Below are 20,038 nucleotides of genomic sequence, written 5' to 3'. Positions count from 1 at the left end.
TTTCTGTAACAAGGTTGTTCAAATAGATGTAATAAATCCTGTTACCAGGAATGGTCATCGCCCATTTCCAGTCTGAGGACAGAACACTGTGTTGTCCCCGCAGACATCTCGCAAGCAGGGGAGGAGATCTTTGCGGGATAAATAGACAGCAGCACCCATGAGAATCCAGCATCCCGGGCAGGTGGCGGCTCTGGATCCACTCCCCACGTCCCGCTCTCCCAGGCAGTTAATCCGTGATGCTCCCACACTGAGAGCAAAGGGACCCCCTTTCCACGGTGGTTCTAGGACCCTGTACGGGGCCTGTGGAACGTGAGGCAGGAGGGAGGTGGGGGGACTTATGTCCGATGCTGGGAGTGTTCTGCCCCGTCTGAAGACCAGTCCTCTCTCTGGGTCTGTTTTCATCCTGCAAAGTGAGGGACATGCTACCAGGTCTTCTGGGAATATTTCGGCCTTTGACTCTGTGGGATTCTGATTCGAGCCAGCTGTGCACCCCATAGAGCTGTGCATCCACCGTCAGGGTCAGAACTTCCCGAGGGCCGTGCAGTGCCTCTCCTTGCCTGGCACAGGTGATGCTCTCAGAGAGCCGGGTGGATGGAATTAGTGCACAGTGTCCCTCTGGGCAGAGGCTGCGGGGCCTCTAGGGGAGTTTCCTGGGCTCCACTGTCCCTATAGGGTCCCCGGTCAAGCAGACAGGAAGGTGCGTCTGTCCAGCAACTGAAAAGACAGACTGCTCAGAAACAGAGCCAGCTCTCCAATCCAGCCAAATAACAAAGCACTATTTCTCCAGGAATAATTTTGGAGGAAAACGTTTAACTCTTTTTGAAAGAAACGACTGCATTGGCCCTGAGTAAACTAAAAGTTGGGGCAATTGATCGCCTCTGTCCCCAGGCTTGTCCTAAGACCTTTCCACTGGCCTCAGCTCAGCTCCCTCCCCTTCACTCCCCCTTCCTCACCCCTCTCGTCCCTCTCCTCTGCTTCTTTTCTCTCTCTCTTCCTCTCTCCTCCCCTCCCCCCCAGCAGTCCTTTCTCCTTTGAACTCTGAGATGAGGGGCCAGAGGCTGAAGGTAAGCAGTTCTGTTTGCTGAGGCCTCCAGCTTTGAGCTCAGCCTCTCTCGGACTTTCATGCAGTAGCTCTGTCCTCTGTCCCCTGTCTTCAGGGATCACAGCTCTGGCTTGTAGGGTCCTAGAGAGGGTGGCATGTGGAGGAGATGACACCTCTGGAACTCCTCTTATGAACCCAGCACCTTCATACTTTATGTCACCTGAGCCATTCAACATGGACAGAGATGGGACCTGAGGCTCAGAGAGGCTCAGTCACTTGTTTGTCACCACACAGCACTCACTAGTGGTCAAAATGGAATCCTTGTCCAGGTCTCTGGCACTCTGAGACCACGCTGCTTCTCCCCACTAGGAGGCCTTTACAGGTTTATGGTGGAATCAACCACCATGTGTCCACCTGCCAGGGGCTGAAGAGAACACTCTAGCCTCCTTGTTCTTTACAGCAACACTGATCAGGGCCACCTAGGCTCCAGCGCTGGCCCCGCTGCTTGTGGGGGCCTCTCTCACTGAACCCTCACTGCAACGAGGTATCACAATGAGAGTGCCCCCCTAATGTCACACACTTGTCATCAAGAGGCCGGGAGAGGTGCTGTGTCCTCTAAGTCCAGGGCTCCATTCTGGGGGGCAGACAGGGGACATAGTGGAAATGGAGGCCCTGCTGCCTAGTCCCCTCTGACGGTGGCTGCTCTCCCAGCAGGAGGGGGATGGGTTCTCACTGGACAGCACCTCACACCCATCACCAGCTCCCCCCTGGAGCCAGGCAACCCAGGCTTCTCAGCCTCGCTCCTCTACTTCCTTGCTGGGTGACCTTGGAAAAGCCCCTTTCCCTCTCTGTGCCCAGTTTCTCCATTGGGGAAATTGGTAACAATTACAAGACTCGCTTCAAAGGGTGAGAGGGAGCCCAAAGGCTCCTCATGTATGTTGGGAGCCCAGGAGGGTGCCTAGAACTGGGAGGTCACAAAGCAGCAGAGGCAGAGAGAACAGAGACCACGTGGGGACACTGGGTGGTGGTTGGGACATCATCTGACACACCGAGACTTAAAGGAGCTTTGCTTTTCAGAGATGAGGGCAGAGGGAATGTCCCCCCTCCTGGCTCTGGGGCTCCTGGTGGCTGGGCTCTGCTCCAGTGTCCACTGCCTCCCAGGGGGCGGGCTTGACCCGGAGGATGTGACCCCAGAGGACCAACACAAAGGGGCGCCTGTGGACGACCACACATTCGTCTCCAGCAACACCGACTTCGCCTTCAGCCTCTACAAGCAGTTGGCTTTGAAGACCTCCAATGAGAATGTCATCTTCTCGCCCCTGAGCGTCTCCATGACCTTGGCCTTCCTGTCCCTGGGGGCCCGCGGACCCACCCTGACGGAGACCCTGGAAGGCCTCAAGTTCAACCTCACAGAGACCCCCGAGACAGAAATCCACCAGGGCTTCCAGCACCTCCTGCTGACGCTCGGCCGACCCAGCGACCAGCTGCAGCTGAGCGTGGGCAACGCCATGTTCGTCCAGGAGCAGCTGAAGCTTCTGGACAAATTCAGGGAAGATGCCCGGGCGCTGTGTGCCTCCGAGGCCTTCTCCACTGACTTCCGGGATTCCGACACTGCCAAGAAGCTCATCAATGACTATGTGAGGAATAAAACGCAGGGGAAAATCGTGGAGCTGTTCAAAAATGTTTCCCAGAGCACAGTGATGGTCCTGGTGAATTACGTCTACTTTAAAGGTGGGTGCCCTGTTTAATTCAGAAGGAAACACACTTCTGGTTTTGTGTCTTCAGGGCTATTTCTGTCCAGCCTCTGCCAACTGTGTCGTTCGGTAAAACATTACAGAGCAGGCTGCTCCTGGCTGAGGGGGGCTTGGGCTCCAAGGCTCTGCCTCGATCATAGGCTTTGTCTATTTCGGGGTTTTCTAAACCACAGCTGACTGTGTGGGACTTAAGTGCAGGGGAGCCACTAACCCTTTGTCTGAGCCAGAGGGAGACTTTTTATTCTGATTTAAACTTGCCCGGCTGCCAGAAGGAAGGAGTTTTCCTCTCAGCTCTCTCCAGGGTGGCCGGGAACTCCAGGTTCCTCCCTAATGAGATGCTTTCGGACACGCTCAGGAAGGCCTCAGCTGTGTACACTGTGGGCTGTGTCTGACCGGCTCCGTCTAAGGGGACTTAGTCTCTGGTGGTTGAGGTGAGGCTGGTGGCCGTCTTCACAGTGTGACAGCCTCTGAGCAGCCTGGCCAACACAAGGAACTTCAGTTGTGCTCTTTCATAACTATGAGGGTGGAACTGACAAGGCCATCATCTGAGGGAAGACTCAGAGGACAGCATCGAGCAAAGACTCTTTCCCAGATTCTAGCTGGCCCAGTGCCCAGTCCCATTGATAGAAACTCAAGATTGCAAACCTCAGCCTGGAAACTCATAAGGATCAGAGTGAAGGCAGATAGATTTCACACATAGAGCCAGCAGTGCAAATAGGGACACGGCATAGATAAAGACGGAAGGAACGATCATTGAGTCAGGGGGTGGTCACGTGCCTAGGAGACACTAGCTCTGGGGAGACAAGTCAGCCCTGTGCTGGGAGCTCCTGGCTGCAGCCGTGGCCAGTCCACCTGGGTCTGTGTTTTCCTCTGTAAATGAAGGCGTAGAATCCCATTTCTCTGGAAAACGAATCCAGGCCTGTCCCGCTATGTTTATTCTTCCAGTCTCCTGTGCTTTCCTCTCCTACAACCCTGCCCTGGTCTAGGACTTTCTCCTCCCAGATCTCCCCACCAGGGGCACCCCAGCCAGCCCTGCATTCCCTCTGCTCCTGACTCTAACTCTGGGGACACAGGCAGGGCTGGAAACAAAGCAGGAAGCGGCGGTGGATACACACTCCATGCAGCCCCAGGGCCCTGATCTCCCCAAGAAGCCCCCATCACTGAATGCTCCATCCTCCTGCGGGGAGACCCCAGCCCTCTCCTCTGCTGACCCCGCCCTGCCCTCCTGGTACCCATGTGGCTCCGGCTTCAGCCTGGCTCACAAGGCTGCGGGGACATGTGTCCTCCCTGCAAAGCCAGTGACTAGCCACTGGTCGCTAACACTGTTCCCTTTAAGGACCAGGAGCTCCCATTTCTCCGCAGTCCCAGCCTCACCCCATCTCTCCCTTGCCCTGTCCTGTTCCTGTTGGTTTCTCACGTAGCACAATTAACCAGGTTTGTTTCATGTCCCCCTTCCCAATCCAGACCTGTGGGCTCACCCCCGTCCCCAAGGGCCTACCCACCTGCCCAGGTATATGTGCAAACCTAGCAGGGCCATCCCTAGAGGCACGTGGGGGGCTGCTGGTGCGGGGAGGGTCTGCCCCGCTCAGGAACCAGGGCAGAGGAGTGAGACGCCTGCAGCCCTTGCACCACAGACCCCTCACCTGTCCCTCCACCTCTAGCCCAGTGGAAGAAGCCCTTTGATCCCAGCCGTACTTATAAGTCAGAGTTCCACGTGAACAAGAACAGGACAGTGGAGGTGCCCATGATGACCACTGGGGGCCTGGAAACGCCTTACTTCCGGGACGAGGAGCTGCCTGCACCGCGCTGGAGCTCAGGTACACCAGCAACGACAGCGCGCCCTTCATCCTCCCTGACGAGGGCAAAATGCACGACCTGGAGGCCAAGCTGCTCCCAGAGACGCTGAGGAGGTGGAGAGACTCCCTGCAGCCCAGGTGACTGTCCCCAGGACCCGGAGCTGTGGGCCCACCTGCCTTCTCGGCCCTTCCCCCTCTTCCAGCACTCCGGACCCGCAGCCCCCGGGCCTCAGTAATGTCCAGGGGCGGGGGCAGAGGTGGGAGGGCCCGTCCAGGGCTGACCTTGCCCTTGGCTGCCTGCGTGGCTCTGGGCCTGAGCTGTTCCTTCTCTAAGATGATGACATCAGAGGGGGCGGGGCTGAGGGTTCCTCTGACACTGACATGCGCTGAGTCCTGAGGATCCTCACACAACCCCCGACACTCATGCTGTTCTCTCCGTGGCTCCACCTCTTGCAGGTGGAGGGGGGCGGATGGGACTGGGGTCAGTGGGGGCTCAGGTGAGACAGACGTGAGCATCAGCTTTGCACGGGCTAAACATTGATTCACTCATTTATTCATTCAACCATTCAGCGCTGATTGAATGAATGAATGAAGATCAAGCTACGTCTGAGGGACTAATTTAGACTCTGAGGGTAGGTCAGCGAATAAAGCAGTAAGTTCCCTGCCCTACGGGCACTTACTTTGCAGTTGGAGGAGACAGACAGGAAATAAATGTAGTAAATTATTTGCTACTTTGAGAGGGGAGAAAGGGGGAGGTGGGGATAGTAAAGCACAGTAAAATCATGAAAAAATGGGACCCGCAAGTAGCTTGTGATTATAAGCAGGGTGGCCCTTAGGTGATGCTTGAGGTGAGGGATTGAGCCATGTGCATATGGTGGGGAAAAGCATTCCTGGCTGAGGGAACAGCCGGTGCAAAACCTGTAAGACAGGAGGGAGCCTGGTGCGGTTGAGGGTTAGTGAGGCCAGAGCAGCAGAGCAGAGGGAGTGAGAGGGAAAGTTGGGAGAAGTCAGAACCCCAGGGGGGATTCAGGTCACTTGGAGCCTTGCAGACCCCTCGACGCGCCCCCCTCTAAGGGAAATAGAGACTCATCACAAGGTTTTGGGCCAAAGAGTGAACGATCTGAGTCATGTTTTAAATGGATCACCCAGGTCGTCCAGTGGAGAACAGACAGCCGAGGACCAGCATGGAGGCAGGGAGGCCAGCCAGGTGCCCAGTGCACTCACCCAGGGGAGCCGCTGAGGATACACCAGGAGGAACCGGGAGGGGCGGAAGGGGTCGGGCTCTGGATAAACTGAGTGCAGACACAGGAGACCAATAACAAGGGGGACAGCAGAGGGAGAGGCACTTCTGGGCGCAGTGTCTGCTGCAGCGGAGATTGTGGGCAGCTATGCAGATCCTAGGGGTAACGGGTGTGGAAAGTACGTTATAAACCACAAGGAATGAGAGACCTGCCTAGACGTGACATTGAGGCTGCAGTCCCTTCCCCAACCCCTGTCCAGGGGGCTGCACACCTTGGGGCTGCCTGACTCTCAGCCCCTCCTCACTGCAGATCCCAGGAGACTCCAGGACACAGGACCCACCCTCCCCCTGCATGTACTCCCTTCCCTACTCTTTCCTTCCTCCAGTACCAAGAGCTACCACAGGGCGGGGGCTCAGTGAATAGTTGTAAGTGGATAGAATATTCATCAGACATCTTTGATTTACAAGCACTGGGGGAACCAGCATCTACACATTCCTGGCCCATGGAGGGCGCTCACTAAGAATCTGTTGAATGAATGGATAAAGGGCGGGGGGAGGGAGGGAGGGAGGGAGGGAGGAAAGATGGCCTATGAGGAGGAATAGGTACCTCCCTGCTCCCAAGGGACTCAACGTTTAATGGGAGCCACAGCCTCCTCGTATTTGGCATCTGTAAGAGCTGACACCGTGACAAGAGTCTTAAGGGAAATAGAGACAGAGAGAGGAGGCATCTGTTGCTCCAAGAACATGCTGCCACCTCTGCTCAGAAGCAGATGCATCCCTGCCCTCAAGGAGCTCCCTGGGAAGACAAGATAGAGATGTTGGATTGGTTGATTCAGGTCCCCAAGGCCCTTGAATGCAACCCCCAGCCCTCCATGTCCCGCCCAAGCCCCTTCCCGGCCCCTCCCCTCCCCACTGCCCGCACTCAGGCTGCCTCTGTGCTGTGGGGCTCCCCTTCTTTCTTCCCTCTTTCCTGCAAGTGCATCCTCCTGCCTCCTGGACTCCTCTTCACCCAGTCACTCCGTCCCCTCTTCTGGGACTCAGGCTCCATGCCACCTCCTGCAGGAAGCCTTCCTGGTGCCCATGGAGCAGCCGCCCCAGCACAGTCTCCCAGAAGCTGTGGAATCCCTGTTGGAGGAGGGTGTTTCCCGTGCCCTACGGGCTTACAGGGAGAAGCAGGGCCAGATGCGGGCACCGCCCCAGCCCCAGCCCTTGTGCACTGCCTAGCACGTTAGATACCTGCTGACATGATGGATAATTAACGAATTAAGGAGAGCTACCCCAAGGGGTCTAGAAACTGAGGAAAGGAGTCCTTATTCCAGGGAGAAGGGAGTAGCTGGAGCGGAAACCACAGAAGACCAAGCTGTGAGGTGGGAAAAGGCGGGCTCTGAGTCAAGCAGAAGTTCCAGTTTATTTTCCTCATTTCCTAGACGGATAGATGAACTCAACTTGCCAAGGTTTTCCATCTCCAGCGACTATAAGCTGAGAAACATAGTTTCCCAGCTGGGTATTAAGAAAGTCTTCAACCACGAGTCTGACCTGTCAGGAATCACAGAGGTCAACAAGCTGGGGCTTTCCGAGGTGAGTCTTTAAAACTTTGGACAATTCATCCTTCTTATAGGAGCTTGAATGGTGACAGACAGGTAGATGTTTGGCTAATTTTGAATTTTCAAATTCATTGAATTTCCTGTAACTCACTCCTCCCCCCTGGGACTCCCTAAGCCCAGGAGAGCTGGGTTACAATCATGGTGGGGAGCTGTGCCCACTTTCCCTGAAATCTAATGTGACCCGGAAGTCTATCATTGGGAAAGATCTGAAATCAGCAGTGGACCCCATGCCAAGCTCTACTCTTCACTGCCTATAGAGTCAAATACTTAAAATCTCGTACCCCTCAGTTTTTTCATCTGTAAATGAGGGTGATAGTTCTTAGCCAGCGTGCAGAGTCTAGCAGAGCAGGTAAGAGGTCATAGGTACTAACAATGGCTACAGGGCCATCGTGATGGAAATACACTAAGAGCACAAGACAAGAATACCAGAGGCCCTGGTACCGCAATCCTAGAAGCAGAGAAGTCAGAGTGAATGGCGGAGGCTTTGGAAACAAAGACCGCAGGCAGCCCTGCGGTCTCCCCTGCACCCCACCTGCCAAAGGACCTGATAAAGGAGGCGTATGTGCCAAGGGGCCTGCGGGGTCCAGGGATGGGAAGCCACATCCTACGCAAAGTAGTCGAGGGCTCAGGGACATTTCCACTGGGGCAGGAGATGAGCAAAAGCAGTGCCCACCCATCTGCTGCTTCGACAGGGAGGGACTGTGGACAGCGGACTGTGAGAAAATGTATTGCCTTGCCCCTCCCCCTATACCAGGGGGTGCTTTGGGGCAGCACAGTCTCTGGACTCAGACAGAGAGGGATCCACATCAGGGAGCCCCTGCTCTTTGCCTCTCTGACCCTGGGCCCAGCACGCGCAGCCTCACTTTGCACATCTGTGCATCATGACTGCAAACCAGCTGAGAGTTTGTTGCGAGCACAAATTGAACAGGTTGACAGCACGGTGACAGACAGCATCAGGTGAATGAATGCCAGTCCCCTTAGTGGGGGTCAGGCAGCTGCTCACATCCTACTCCCCTGTGTCCAGTGGGTAATGCTCTGGGGTCTCCACAGGTGGTCCGCCAGGCCATGCTTGATGTGGGCGAGGAAGGCATGGAAGGAGCTGCTGCCACTGGAATCAAGATGATGACTTCAACCTTACAAGCATTCGTTGCTAGTTTGTTTGGGCAGGCCCTTTCTGATTTCCGCAATTCACAAAGATACTCAGAGCATCATCTTTTTGGGGAAAGTCACCAAACCCAGTCAAGCCTGGGCCTCCCCTCTGAGTGGCAGGTCCCCTCGCTAAGTAGCTAGTAGCCCTGGTCCCTGGGGGCAGCTTGGCCCCTGTGCACCGAGGAGCCCCTTGCCTGGTCCCACCTGCTCACCCTTGGGAAGGTGACAGTGACTCTGCTGGGGGCTCCACATGCACAGGGAGTCTGTGCCTTGGTCAGTAAGAGGCTCTGAGCCCTACGAAAGCAATAAGCCACCTTCCTTGGACTGGACTCTTTCCTGTGTGTCTCCACGCTGATCTGCCTGACTCCATGCTCCCGCCACTGCCTGGGCCCCGAGGCCAAGTCCCCCAACCTCCCACACACTCTCAGTCCGCCCCAGACTCTGGGCCCCTCTGTCTCAGCCTCACCAGCCAGCCCAGGAGCAGGCTTTGTGCCTGTGACCAAGCCCACTGGACCTCAGGCCCAGGGCTGGGAGGGGCCCCTGCTGTCCGATGCCCACTTCCGGGGGCTCTGGTCCCAGGTCCAGTTTCACTCTTCCATCCCCCAGGGCACAGGATGTGCCCTCGTGCTGACATTGCAGGGGCTCTGACCCTCACCTCTTCTGGCACAGCCCCTGGACCCCTCACTCCTGCAGCTGAGCTGGGCCTCCCCCCAGGGTCTCCCCTGCTGCCCCCGAGCACCTCAACCTGGGAGACCAACTACTTCCAGGTTCCCAGACGAGCTACTCCACCACCTGACGAGTTCCACATACTCGCCTGACAGAGGATCCCCTCAGCAGCCAGAACGGGGGTATGGGAGCAAAAGGTCAATAAACACACACCTGCAATAAAAGGAACTCACTTGGTTCTTCATGTCCCTGATGTGATCAGGGGCTGTGTCCTCTCCAGGAAGGTCAGCTCCCGGCGTAAATGATGACGTCACCCACAAGTGAACGATTGAGATCTCTTTGCCAGGCAGCCTGCTCAGACCGCTACCTGGAATAACCCGTTTAGTCCTTGAAATGATCACATGAGATACTTGCTGTTACTCATCCCATTTTACCGCTGAGGAAACTGAGGAACAGAGAGGCTCAGTCATTTCCCCCAAGGCCACACAGCTACTAATTATTGCCGGCAGGATGTTATCCCAACCTCCCGGATCAGAGAAACACTCTAAACCACAGAATGAATCTGCCCTCAACGATTTTCACAGCAGTGACCCTCGTGGGACTTAGGAACTGATGCGAAACATGGGTGATGAAACAAGGCTCTGGAGGCTGACAGAAGAGGATCGAACTCAGCCTGGGAAGTCGGCGAGCCATTCCTGGAGGACGTGCTTTTTGTGCTGCCATCAGAGGAAGAATAAAATGCGGTAGGTAAACAGAGAGGAGAATGTCCTTGGCAGGAGAAAGACATTTTCAAGAACCCGAAGGAAGCTGGGCAGACCTGGAGCAGGAAGCGGAGGGCCTGCAGAGGTGATGGGGCCATGATGGAGCCGCTGGACCACTGGGGGCCTGGCAGCCCAGTAAGGATGCTGGAAAGGTTCCATAGACCCCTGGGCAGCTTTAAAGGAATTTGAGCAGAGGGTCTCTCTGAGCAGATTGGCATAGTAGAAAAATGACTCCAGCTGCTGTGTAGAGAAGCAATTCAGGGCCAGGGCAGGGATGCAGGCTGGACATTAAAGGGGATGCTGCAGGAAATGGGGCCAAAGTGGGTCCAGCTGGAGCAGAAGAGCAGGGATGAGTGGAAGGCTGGGAGGAGAACCGATGTTTCTGTGAGTGGATGTAGGGAGATGGCAGTAAAAGGGGGCATCTGGGTTTGGCTCCTGGGTGACGACAGAGCATCCCCTGAGGAAGGACCCCCCGCAGGAGGAGCAGGAAGGGGACACATTTGGGTTCGGACCCCAGGTGCGTGGTTCCGTGGAATCAATGATAGACTCTGTGTGTGTGTGTGTACATGCATGAACATGTGTAAGAAGACAGGAAGTCACTGAAATGTTTCTCCTGAGTCCGATGGTTCCAGAGGCAGTACATTCTGAGAGCGTCTTTTTGTGTGAATTACTCCTCACCTGCTGGAACCCAGGTGCTCGTGGCTGTTCGCCCCTTTGCTGGGCCTGCCTAGCAGCGCCCTGGAGGAGGCTCGGGGCTGCATCCCTCCTGCCCTGGGTCCAGGTGTGCAAGGAGCTGGTGCCTCAGCCCAGGGCTCATCCTCATCTGGGTCTGGATGTTACTGGAGAAAGGCTGAGCCCTCCTCTGAGGGGGCACCTGGGTTCCAGATCTTTGAGCCTCGGGCTTAGTGTCCCTCTTCTCCTTCCCATGGAACCAAGAGGTCACCTACCTCCTGGTCGCCTACTGTTGGCTTTGATGGGCCTTCCGATACTGACCACCTGCAACGACTCCCTGGTTCCTGTGTCACCCATTCCCTCCATCACTAACCAGAAAGGAATCCAGGGCTGAAAAGGCACCAACACAAGAAAAGACATGTCTTCAGTCTCTGTCATTCCGCCAACATCTAAAGCCCTCCACGTGCAGGCACTGGGCTGGCGCTGGACATTCTGGGTAGAGAAGGTCGAACTGGAATTTGCCTCCATAGAGCCCACAGCCTGATGGGAAGGAGACGGTGAATGTGGATGCGGCAGCCACTCTGATGGGCACACACAGATAGCTGGTGAGTTCAGGGATCGAGCCCAGGCTGGGGAAGTTGAGTTTGGCCTCCTGGAAGCACTGTCTTCAAATGCTGTCCTGTACAGAGAAGACAGACACGAGGAGGAGACTTGCTGTCAGGAAAGAAGAGAGAGTGTGCTGTGTTCCTGGAGCAGAAGAAGATCCTATGGTCTTGATCACAGAGTCTGGGGGAAATTTGGGTACCTCCTGAACTCAGGGGACCAACAGAGACAAGACCATGTCTTGTAAAGCATGTCAATAATTTTCTTTCTTTTCCAGCTTTATTGAGATGTAATGGACCTGTAACATTGTGTAAGTTTATTGTGTACAAAGCAGTGACTTCATACACTTATATCTTATGAATAAGGTCACTTAATACTTCCATCTCCCTACATAATTATCATTTTTGTGTGTGGTAAGTATATTTAAGAGCTACTCTCTCAGCAACTTTCAATCATAAATACAATATTGTTAACTGTGGTTACCATGCTGTACACTAGATCCCAAAATTTACTCAGCTTCCAACTGGAAGTTTCTACCCTTTGACTAACATCTCCTCATTTCACCACTCCTCAGCTTTTTGCAACCAACATTCTACTCTCTGCTTCTATGAGTTTGTTTCTTTTATTTCATATATAAGTGATATCCTACAGTATTTGTCTCTTTCTGTCTGACTTATTTTACCTGGCGTAATGCTGTCAAGTTCCACCCATGATGTAGCAAATGTCAAGATTTCCTTCTTTCTTATGACTTAATAATGCTCATATATATCTATATCTAAGTCTCTATCTCTATCTATCTATGCATGCATGCATGCATCTATCCATCCATCTATGTACCATTTCCTTTATCCATTCACACTTAAACAGATACTTAGGTTGTTTCCATAACTTGGTTATTGTGAATAATACTGAAATCAACATGGGAACGCAGATATCTTTTTGAGGTAGTGATGTCATTTCCTCTGGATATATATCCAGAAGTAGAAGTTCTGGATCATTGTGGAAAATCTATTTTTAATTTTTTGATGAATCTCTGCAATGTTTTCTATGGTGGCTCTTCTGGTTTATATCCCACTAACAGTATACAAGTGTTCCCATTTCTCCACAGCCTGGACAACACTTGTTAATCTGTTTTCTTTTTCATTATAGCCATTCTAACAGGTGTGAAGTGACACTTCATTGTGGTTTTGATTTGTATTTTCCTGATGATTAGTGATGTTGAACCTCTCTTCATGTACCTGTTGCCCTTTTGTACGTCTTCTGTAGAAAAATGTCTGCTCAGGTCTGCCCTTTTAAAAATCAGATTATTTACTTTATTGTTATTAAGTTTTGTGGATTCATTATATATTTTGGATGTTAACTCCTTATCAGATAGATGATAAGGAGTTAATATCCAAAATAAACAACCTAACTTTACACCTAAGGAACTAGAAAAAGGACACACTAAGCCAAAGTTCACAGAAAGGAGAAAACAAAGAGCAGAAAAAAATGAAACAGAGACCAGAAAAACAACAGAAAAGATCAATGAAACTAAGAGCTGCTTCTTTGAAAAGATGAACAAAATTGACAAAACTTTAGCTAGTCTAAGGAAAAAAAGAGAGCAGACTTAAATAAATGAAATCAGAAATGAAAGACAGACTTTACAACTGATACTACAGAAATACAAAGGATTATAAGAGACTAGTATAAACAAGTATATGCCAACATTTTGGATAACCTAGAAGAAATGGATACATTCCTAGAAACATACAATCTACCAAGACTGAATGATGAAGAAGTAGAAAATCTGAATTGATCAATATAATTAAGGAAATTGAAGCAACGATCAAAAATCTCCCAACAAAGCGAAGCCCAGGACCAGATGGTTTCAGTAACAAATTCTACCAAACATTTAAAGAAGAATTAACACCAGTCCTTCTCAAACTCTTCCAAAAAGCTCACTCTTGCTGCCACTGGGAGTGTGCACAGGAAGCTGGCCGTGGGGTAGGAGTGGGGCATGCAGAGCACTGCGGGTACCTTGTGGACAAGCTGGGGGGATTCGTGGGTAAGGCTTACCAGTGGCTTGTGGCCATCCTGATGGAGTCTGTGACACAGTTTGTAGGCTACACAACCCTGTGATATGTTCCAAGCCCTGGTTGATGTTATTCCAACCCCTCACTGCTCCCAGGTGGTACAGCTCAGGAATCAGTACTCTGGATGCCACAAGAGAGAAATGGGCTTCTTTGGCAGCATTCCACAGGGGTGGGGAAGGTAGGCAATCACTCACATGATCTTACTTTCCCCAGTGGGAGAAACCACGGGCTGAGAAGGGCCCTCTGGGCATCAAGCTGTGCTGTCTTGGGAGAGCGGTGACGGATAAGTCAAACTGTTCCTCTTACTCTCTCGGGTGTATCCAAACTTAGAATTTGTTTCTGTCCCAGGGTGAACCGGAACTTCTCCACTAGACTCACGGACATTCACAAGGCTCTCTTGTCTGTGGGTAATATTCTAAGTCAGTGTTCTCCAGGGGATCCCAGACCACAGTCAAGAGGGACTGAAGCCAGTTGACAGGTCACTTCAGGGTCCACAGCTGGGACTGAGGTCTGAATGAATATTAGCTGACACACAGGAGGGCAAGATTCCTCCCAGGTCCCTTGTGTATAGTGCTGGATCCCACAGCCTGATGGATGCCAAATTATTGTTGTTGCAGGCTGGGGGTACAATCAGGGGATGTTTATTTGGTCGTCTTATTGGCATCACCCACCATGATGTTAGATTATTCAAAGAGGTGGGTAACGGTGAAATATTACAAACAGGTAATGTGTTGATGAGATTACCCTTTGGAAAGATCACCCTGGCTGAGGAGGGGAAGATGGATGGGGGATAGGGTGTGGGTTGGATAAGAAGAGGAGAAACATAAAGACCAGCTTTTCTAGTCTGAGCCAAGGAATTGGGAAGATGGGTAGAGAAAAGGAGACAAATTGGAGAAATGTTAACATATATAATCGACAGGAATTAGTGCTTGGTTGTGAAGAGGACAGGAAGAAATCAAAGGTGACCCCCAGGTTGCTGGGCTGGAGGCTTGGGAAACTGGAATTCCCACATTGTCCTGTGAGTTAAGGATTATAAAATGAATAACATTTTTTGCAGGAAGATGATAAGCTTTGATTTGGACATGTGAAGTTTAAGATGACTGTAGGTTGTATATGAAGAGAAGTCCAATACATCATGGGCTCTGTGGATCTGAAGTTCAGTAGGAAAATTTTTTTTAACATCTTTATTGGAGTATAATTGTTTTACAATGGTGTGTTAGTTTCTGCTGTGTAACAAAGTGAATCAGCTATACATATACATATATCCCCATATCTCCTCCCTCTTGCGTCTCCCTCCCACCCTCCCTATCCCACCCCTCTAGGTGGACACAAAGCACCAAGCTGATATCCCTCTGCTATGCCTCTTCTTCCCACTAGCTATCTATTTGACATTTGGTAGCGAACATATGTCCATGTCACTCTCTCACTTCGTCCCAGCTTACCCTTCCCCCTCCTCAGGTCCTCAAGTCCATTCTCTATGTCTGCGTCTTTATCCCTGTCCTGCCCCTAGGTTCTTCAGAAGCATTTTTTTTTTTTAGATTCCATATATATGTGTTAGCATATGGTATTTTTCTCTTCCTGACTTACTTCACTCTGTATGACAGACTCTAGGTCCATCCACCTCACTACAAATAAGTCAATTCTGCTTCCTTTTATGGCTGAGTAATATTCCATTGTATATATGTGCCACAACTTCTTTATCCATTCATCTGTCGATGGACACTTAGGTTGCTTCCATGTCCTGGCTACTGTAAATAGAGCTGCAATGAACATCGTGGTACATGACTTTTTGAATTATGGTTTTCTCAGGGTATATGCCCAGTAGTGGGGTTGCTGGGTCGTATGGTAGGTTTTTTTTTTAGTTTTTTAAGGAACCTCGATACTGTTCTCCATAGTGGCTGTATCAATTTACATTCCCACCAACAGTGCAAGTGGGTTCCCTTTCATCCACATCCTCTCCAGCATTTAATGTTTGTAGATTCTCTGATGATGGCCATTCTGACCAGTGTGAGGTGATACCTCATTGTAGTTTTGATTTGCATTTTCTAATGATTAGTGATGTTGAGCATCCTTTCACGTGTTTGTTGGCAATCCGTATATCTTCTTTGGAGAAATGTCTATTTAGGTCTTCTGCCCATTTCTGGATTGGGTTGTTTGTTTTGTTGGTATTGGGCTGCATGAGCTGCTTGTATATTTTGGAGATTAATCCTTTGTCAGTTGCTTCATTTGCAAATATTTTCTCCCATTCTGAGGGTTGCCTTTTCATTTTGTTTATTGTTTCCTTTGCTGTGTAAAGGCTTTTAAGTTTCCTTAGGTCCCATTAGTTTATTTTTGTTTTTATTTCCATTTCTCCAGGAGGTGGGTCAAAAAAGATCTTGCTGTGATTTATGTCACAGAGTGTTCTGCCTATGTTTTCCTCTAAGAGTTTGATAGTGTCTGGCCTTACATTTAGGTCTTTAATCCATTTTGAGTTTATTTTTGTGGATGGTTTTAAGGAGTGTTCTAATTTCATTCTTTTACATGTGGCTGTCCTGTATTCCCAGCCCCACTTACTGAAGAGGCTGTCTTTTCTCCATTGTACATTCTTGCCGCCTTTATCAAAGAAAAGGTGACCATATGTGCGTGGATTTCTCTCTGGGTTTTCTATCCTGTTCCATTGATCTATATTTCTGTTTTTGTGCCAGTACCACACTGTCTCGATTACTGTAGCTTTGTAGTATAGTCTGAAGTCAGGGAGCCTGATACCTCCAGCTACGTTTTTCTTTCTCAACATTGTTTGGTTATTCAGGGTCTTTTGTGTTTCCATACAAATTGTGAAATTTCGTGTTCTAGTTCTGTGAAGAATGCCATTGGTAGTTTGATAGGGATTGCATTGAATCTGTAGATTGCTTTGGGTAGTATAGTCGTTTTCACAATGTTTGTTCTTCCAATCCAATAACATGGTATATCTCTCTATCTGTTTGTATCATCTTTAATTTCTTTCATCAGTGTCTTATAGTTTTCTGCATACAGGTCTTTTGTCTCCTTAGGAAGGTTTATGCCTAGGTATTTTATTCTTTCTGTTGCAATGGTACATGGGAGTGTTTCATTAATTTCTCTTTCATATTTTTCATCAGTAGTGTATAGGAATGCAAGAGATTTCTGTGCATTAATTTTGTATCCTGATACACTAACAAATTCACTGATTAGCTCTAGAAATTTTCTGGTAGCATCTTTAGGATTCTCTATGAATAGTATCATGTCATCTGCAAACAGTGAGAGTTTTACTTCTTCTTTTCCAATTTGGATTCCTTTTATTTCTTTTCTTCTCTGATTGCTGTGGCTAAAACTTCCAAAACTATGTTGGAAAATAGTAGTGAGAGTAGGCAACCTTGTCTTGTTCCTGATCTTAGTGGAAATGATTTCAGTTTTTCACCATTGACAACAATGTTGACTGTGGGTTTGTCCTATATGGCCTTTATTATGTTGAGGTCAGTTCCCTCTATGCCTACTTTCTGGAGAGTTTTTATCATAAATGGGTGTTGAATTTTGTCAAAAGCTTTCTCTGCATCTATTGAGATGATCATATGGTTTTTCTCCTTCAGTTTGTTAATATGGTTTATCACATTGATTAATTTGCATATATTGAAGAATCCTTGCATTCCTGGGGTAAACCCCACTTGATCATGGTGTTTGATCATTTTAATGTGCTGTTGGATTCTGTTTGCTAGTATTTTGTTGAGGATTTTTGCATCTATGTTCATCAGTGATATTGGCCTGTAGTTTTCTATTTTGTGACATCTTTGTCTGGTCTTAGAATCAGAGTGATGATGGTCTTGTAGAATGAGTTTGGGAGTGTTCCTCTTTCTGCTATATTTTGGAAGAGTTTGAGAAGGATAGGTGTTAGCTCTTCTTTAAATGTTTGATAGAATTCGCCTGTGAATCTATCTGGTCCTGGACTTTTGTTTGTTGGAAGATTTTTAATCAAAGTTTCAATTTCAGTGCTTGTGATTGGTCTGTTTATGTATTCTATTTCTTCATGGTTCAGTCTTGGAAGGTTATACCTTTCTAAGAATTTGTCCATTTCTTCCAGGTTGTCCATTTTATTGGCATGTAGTTGCTTGTTGTAATCTCTCATGATCTTTTGTATTTCTGGAGTGTCAGTTGTTACATCTCCTTTTTCATTTCTAATTCTATTAATTTGTGTCTTGTCCCTTTTTTTCTTGATGATTCTGGCTAATGGTTTATCAATTTTGTTTATCTTCTCAAAGAACCAGCTTTTAGTTTTATTGATCTTTGCTATCGTTTCCTTCATTTCTTTTTCATTTATTTCTGATCTGATCTTTATGTTTTCTTTCCTTCTGCTAATTTTGGGATTCTTTTGTTCTTTCTCTAATTTCTTTAGGTGTAAGGTTAGGTTGTTTATTTGAGATGTTTCTTGTTTCTTGAGGTAGGACTGTATTACTATAAACTTCCCTCTTAGAACAGCTATTGCTGCATCCTATAGGTTTGGGGTCGTCATGTTTTCATTGTAATTTGTATTTAGATATTTTTTGATTTCCTCTTTGATTTCTTCAGTGATATCTTGGTTATTTAGTAGTGTATTGTTTAGCCTCCATGTGTTTCTGTTTTTACAGATTTTTCCCTGTAATTGATATCTAGTCTCATAGCATTGTGGTTGCAAATGTTACTTGATATGATTTCAATTTTCTTAAATTTACCAAGGCTTGATTTATGACCCAAGATATCATCTATCCTGGAGAATATTCCATAAGCACTTGAGAAGAAAGTGTATTCTTTCGTTTTTGGATGTAATGACCTAAAAATAGCAACCAAGTCCATCTTGCTTCATGTATCATTTAAAGCTGTATTTCCTTATTTATTTTCATTTTTGATGATCTGTCCATTGGTGAAAGTGGGATGTTAAAGTCCCGTATTACGTTTGTGTTACTGTTGATTTCCCTTTTATGGCTGTTAGCAGTTGCTTTATGTGTTGAGGTGTTCCTGTGTTGGGTTCATAAATATTTACAATTGTTATATTTTCTTCTTGGATTGATCCCTTGATCATTATGTAGTGTCTGTCTTTGCCTCTTGTAATATTCTTTATTTTAAAGTCTATTTTGTCTGATATGAGAATTGCTACTCCAGCTTTCTTTTGATTTCCATTTGCATGGAATATCTTTTACCATCCCCTCATTTTCCATCTGTATGTGCCCTAGGTCTGAAGTGGGTGTCTTGTAGGCAGCATATATATGGCTCTTGTTTTTGTATCCATTCGACCAGTCTATGTCTTTTGGTTGGAGCATTTAATCCATTTACATTTAAGGTAATTATCGATATGTATGTTCCTATTACCATTTTCTTAATTGTTTTGGGTTTGTTATTGTAGGTCTTTTCCTTCTCTTGTGTTTCCTGCCTAGAGAAGTTCCTTTAGCATTTGTTGTAAAGATGGTTTGGTGGTGTTGAATTCTCTTAACTTTTGCTTGTCTGTAAAGGTTTTAACTTCTCTGTCAAATCTGAATGAGATCCTTGCTGGGCAGACAAATCTTGGTTGTAGGTTTTTCCCTTCCATCACTTTAAATATTTCCTGTCATTCCCTTCTGGCTTGCAGAGTTTCTGCTGAACGATCAACTGCTAACCTTATGGGAGTTCCCTTGTATGTTATTTTTTGTTTTTCCTTTGCTGCTTTTAATATTTTTTCTTTGAATTTAATTTTTGATAGCTTGATTAATATGTGTCTTGGCATGTTTCCCCTTGGATTTATCCTGTATGGGACTCTCTGTGCTTCCTGGACTTGATTGACTATTTCCTTTCCCATATTAGGGAAGTTTTCAACTATAATCACTTCAAATATTTTCTCAGTCCCTTTATTTTTTTCTCTCTCTTCTTCTTCTGGGACTCCTATAATTCAAATGTTGGTCTGTTTAATGTTGTCCTAGAGGTCTCTGAGACTGTCCTCAATTCTTTTCATTCTTTTTTCTTTATTATGCCCTGTGGTAGTTATTTTCACTATTTTATCTTCCTGGTCACTTATCCGTTCTTCTGCCTCAGTTATTCTGCTTTTGTCTCCTCCTAATGAATTTTTAATTTCATTTATTGTGTTGTCATCATTGTTTGTTTGCTGTTTTGTTCTTCTGGGTCCTTGTTAAACCTTTCTTGTATTTTCTCCATTCTCTTTCCAAGAGTTTGGATCATCTTTACTACCATTACTCTTAATTCTCTTTCAGGTAGACTGCCTACTTCCTCTTCATTTGTTTGTTCTGGTGGGTTTTTACCTTGCTCCTTCAACTGTTGTGTATTTCTCTGTCTTCTCATTTTGCATATCTTACTGTGTTTGGAGTCTCTTTTTAGCAGGCTGCAGGTTCGTAGTTCCCGTTGTTTTTGATGTCTGCCCCCCAGTGGCGGTTCAGTGGGTTGTGTAGGCTTCCTGGTGGAGGGGACTGGTGCCTGTGTGCTGGTGGATGAGGCTGGATCTTGCTTTTCTGGTGGGCTGGACTTCATCCGGTGGTGTGTTTTGAAGCATCTGTGACCTTATTATTAATTTAGGCAGCATCTCTGCTAATGGATGGGGTTGTGTTCCTGTCTTGCTAGTTGTTTGGCGTAGGGTGTCCAGCACTGTAGCTTGCTGGTCATTGAGTAGAGCTGGATCTTAGCACTGAGATGGAGATCTCTGGGAGAGCTTTCGCGTTTTGGTATTTCA

The 20,038-nt window shown here is 48.3% G+C and overlaps 1 protein-coding gene and 1 pseudogene across 1 annotated transcript; one reads left to right on the top strand and one right to left on the bottom strand.

Moving 5' to 3' along the window:
• Nucleotides 1-20,038, bottom strand: part of LOC132419429 (serpin A3-8-like) — a 118,068-nt pseudogene that overhangs the window by 78,680 nt on the left and 19,350 nt on the right.
• SERPINA3 (serpin family A member 3) lies at nucleotides 2,122-7,422 on the top strand. Its single transcript, XM_060003327.1, is given in 4 exon segments — nucleotides 2,122-2,773; nucleotides 4,458-4,589; nucleotides 4,592-4,730; nucleotides 7,260-7,422. Coding segments are annotated over 4 exon segments (1,086 nt in total).

The sequence above is a fragment of the Delphinus delphis genome, chromosome 2 (genome assembly GCF_949987515.2).
Source record: "Delphinus delphis chromosome 2, mDelDel1.2, whole genome shotgun sequence".
NCBI classification, from domain to species: Eukaryota; Metazoa; Chordata; class Mammalia; order Artiodactyla; family Delphinidae; genus Delphinus; species Delphinus delphis.
This window is presented reverse-complemented; position numbering and strand designations above follow the sequence as displayed.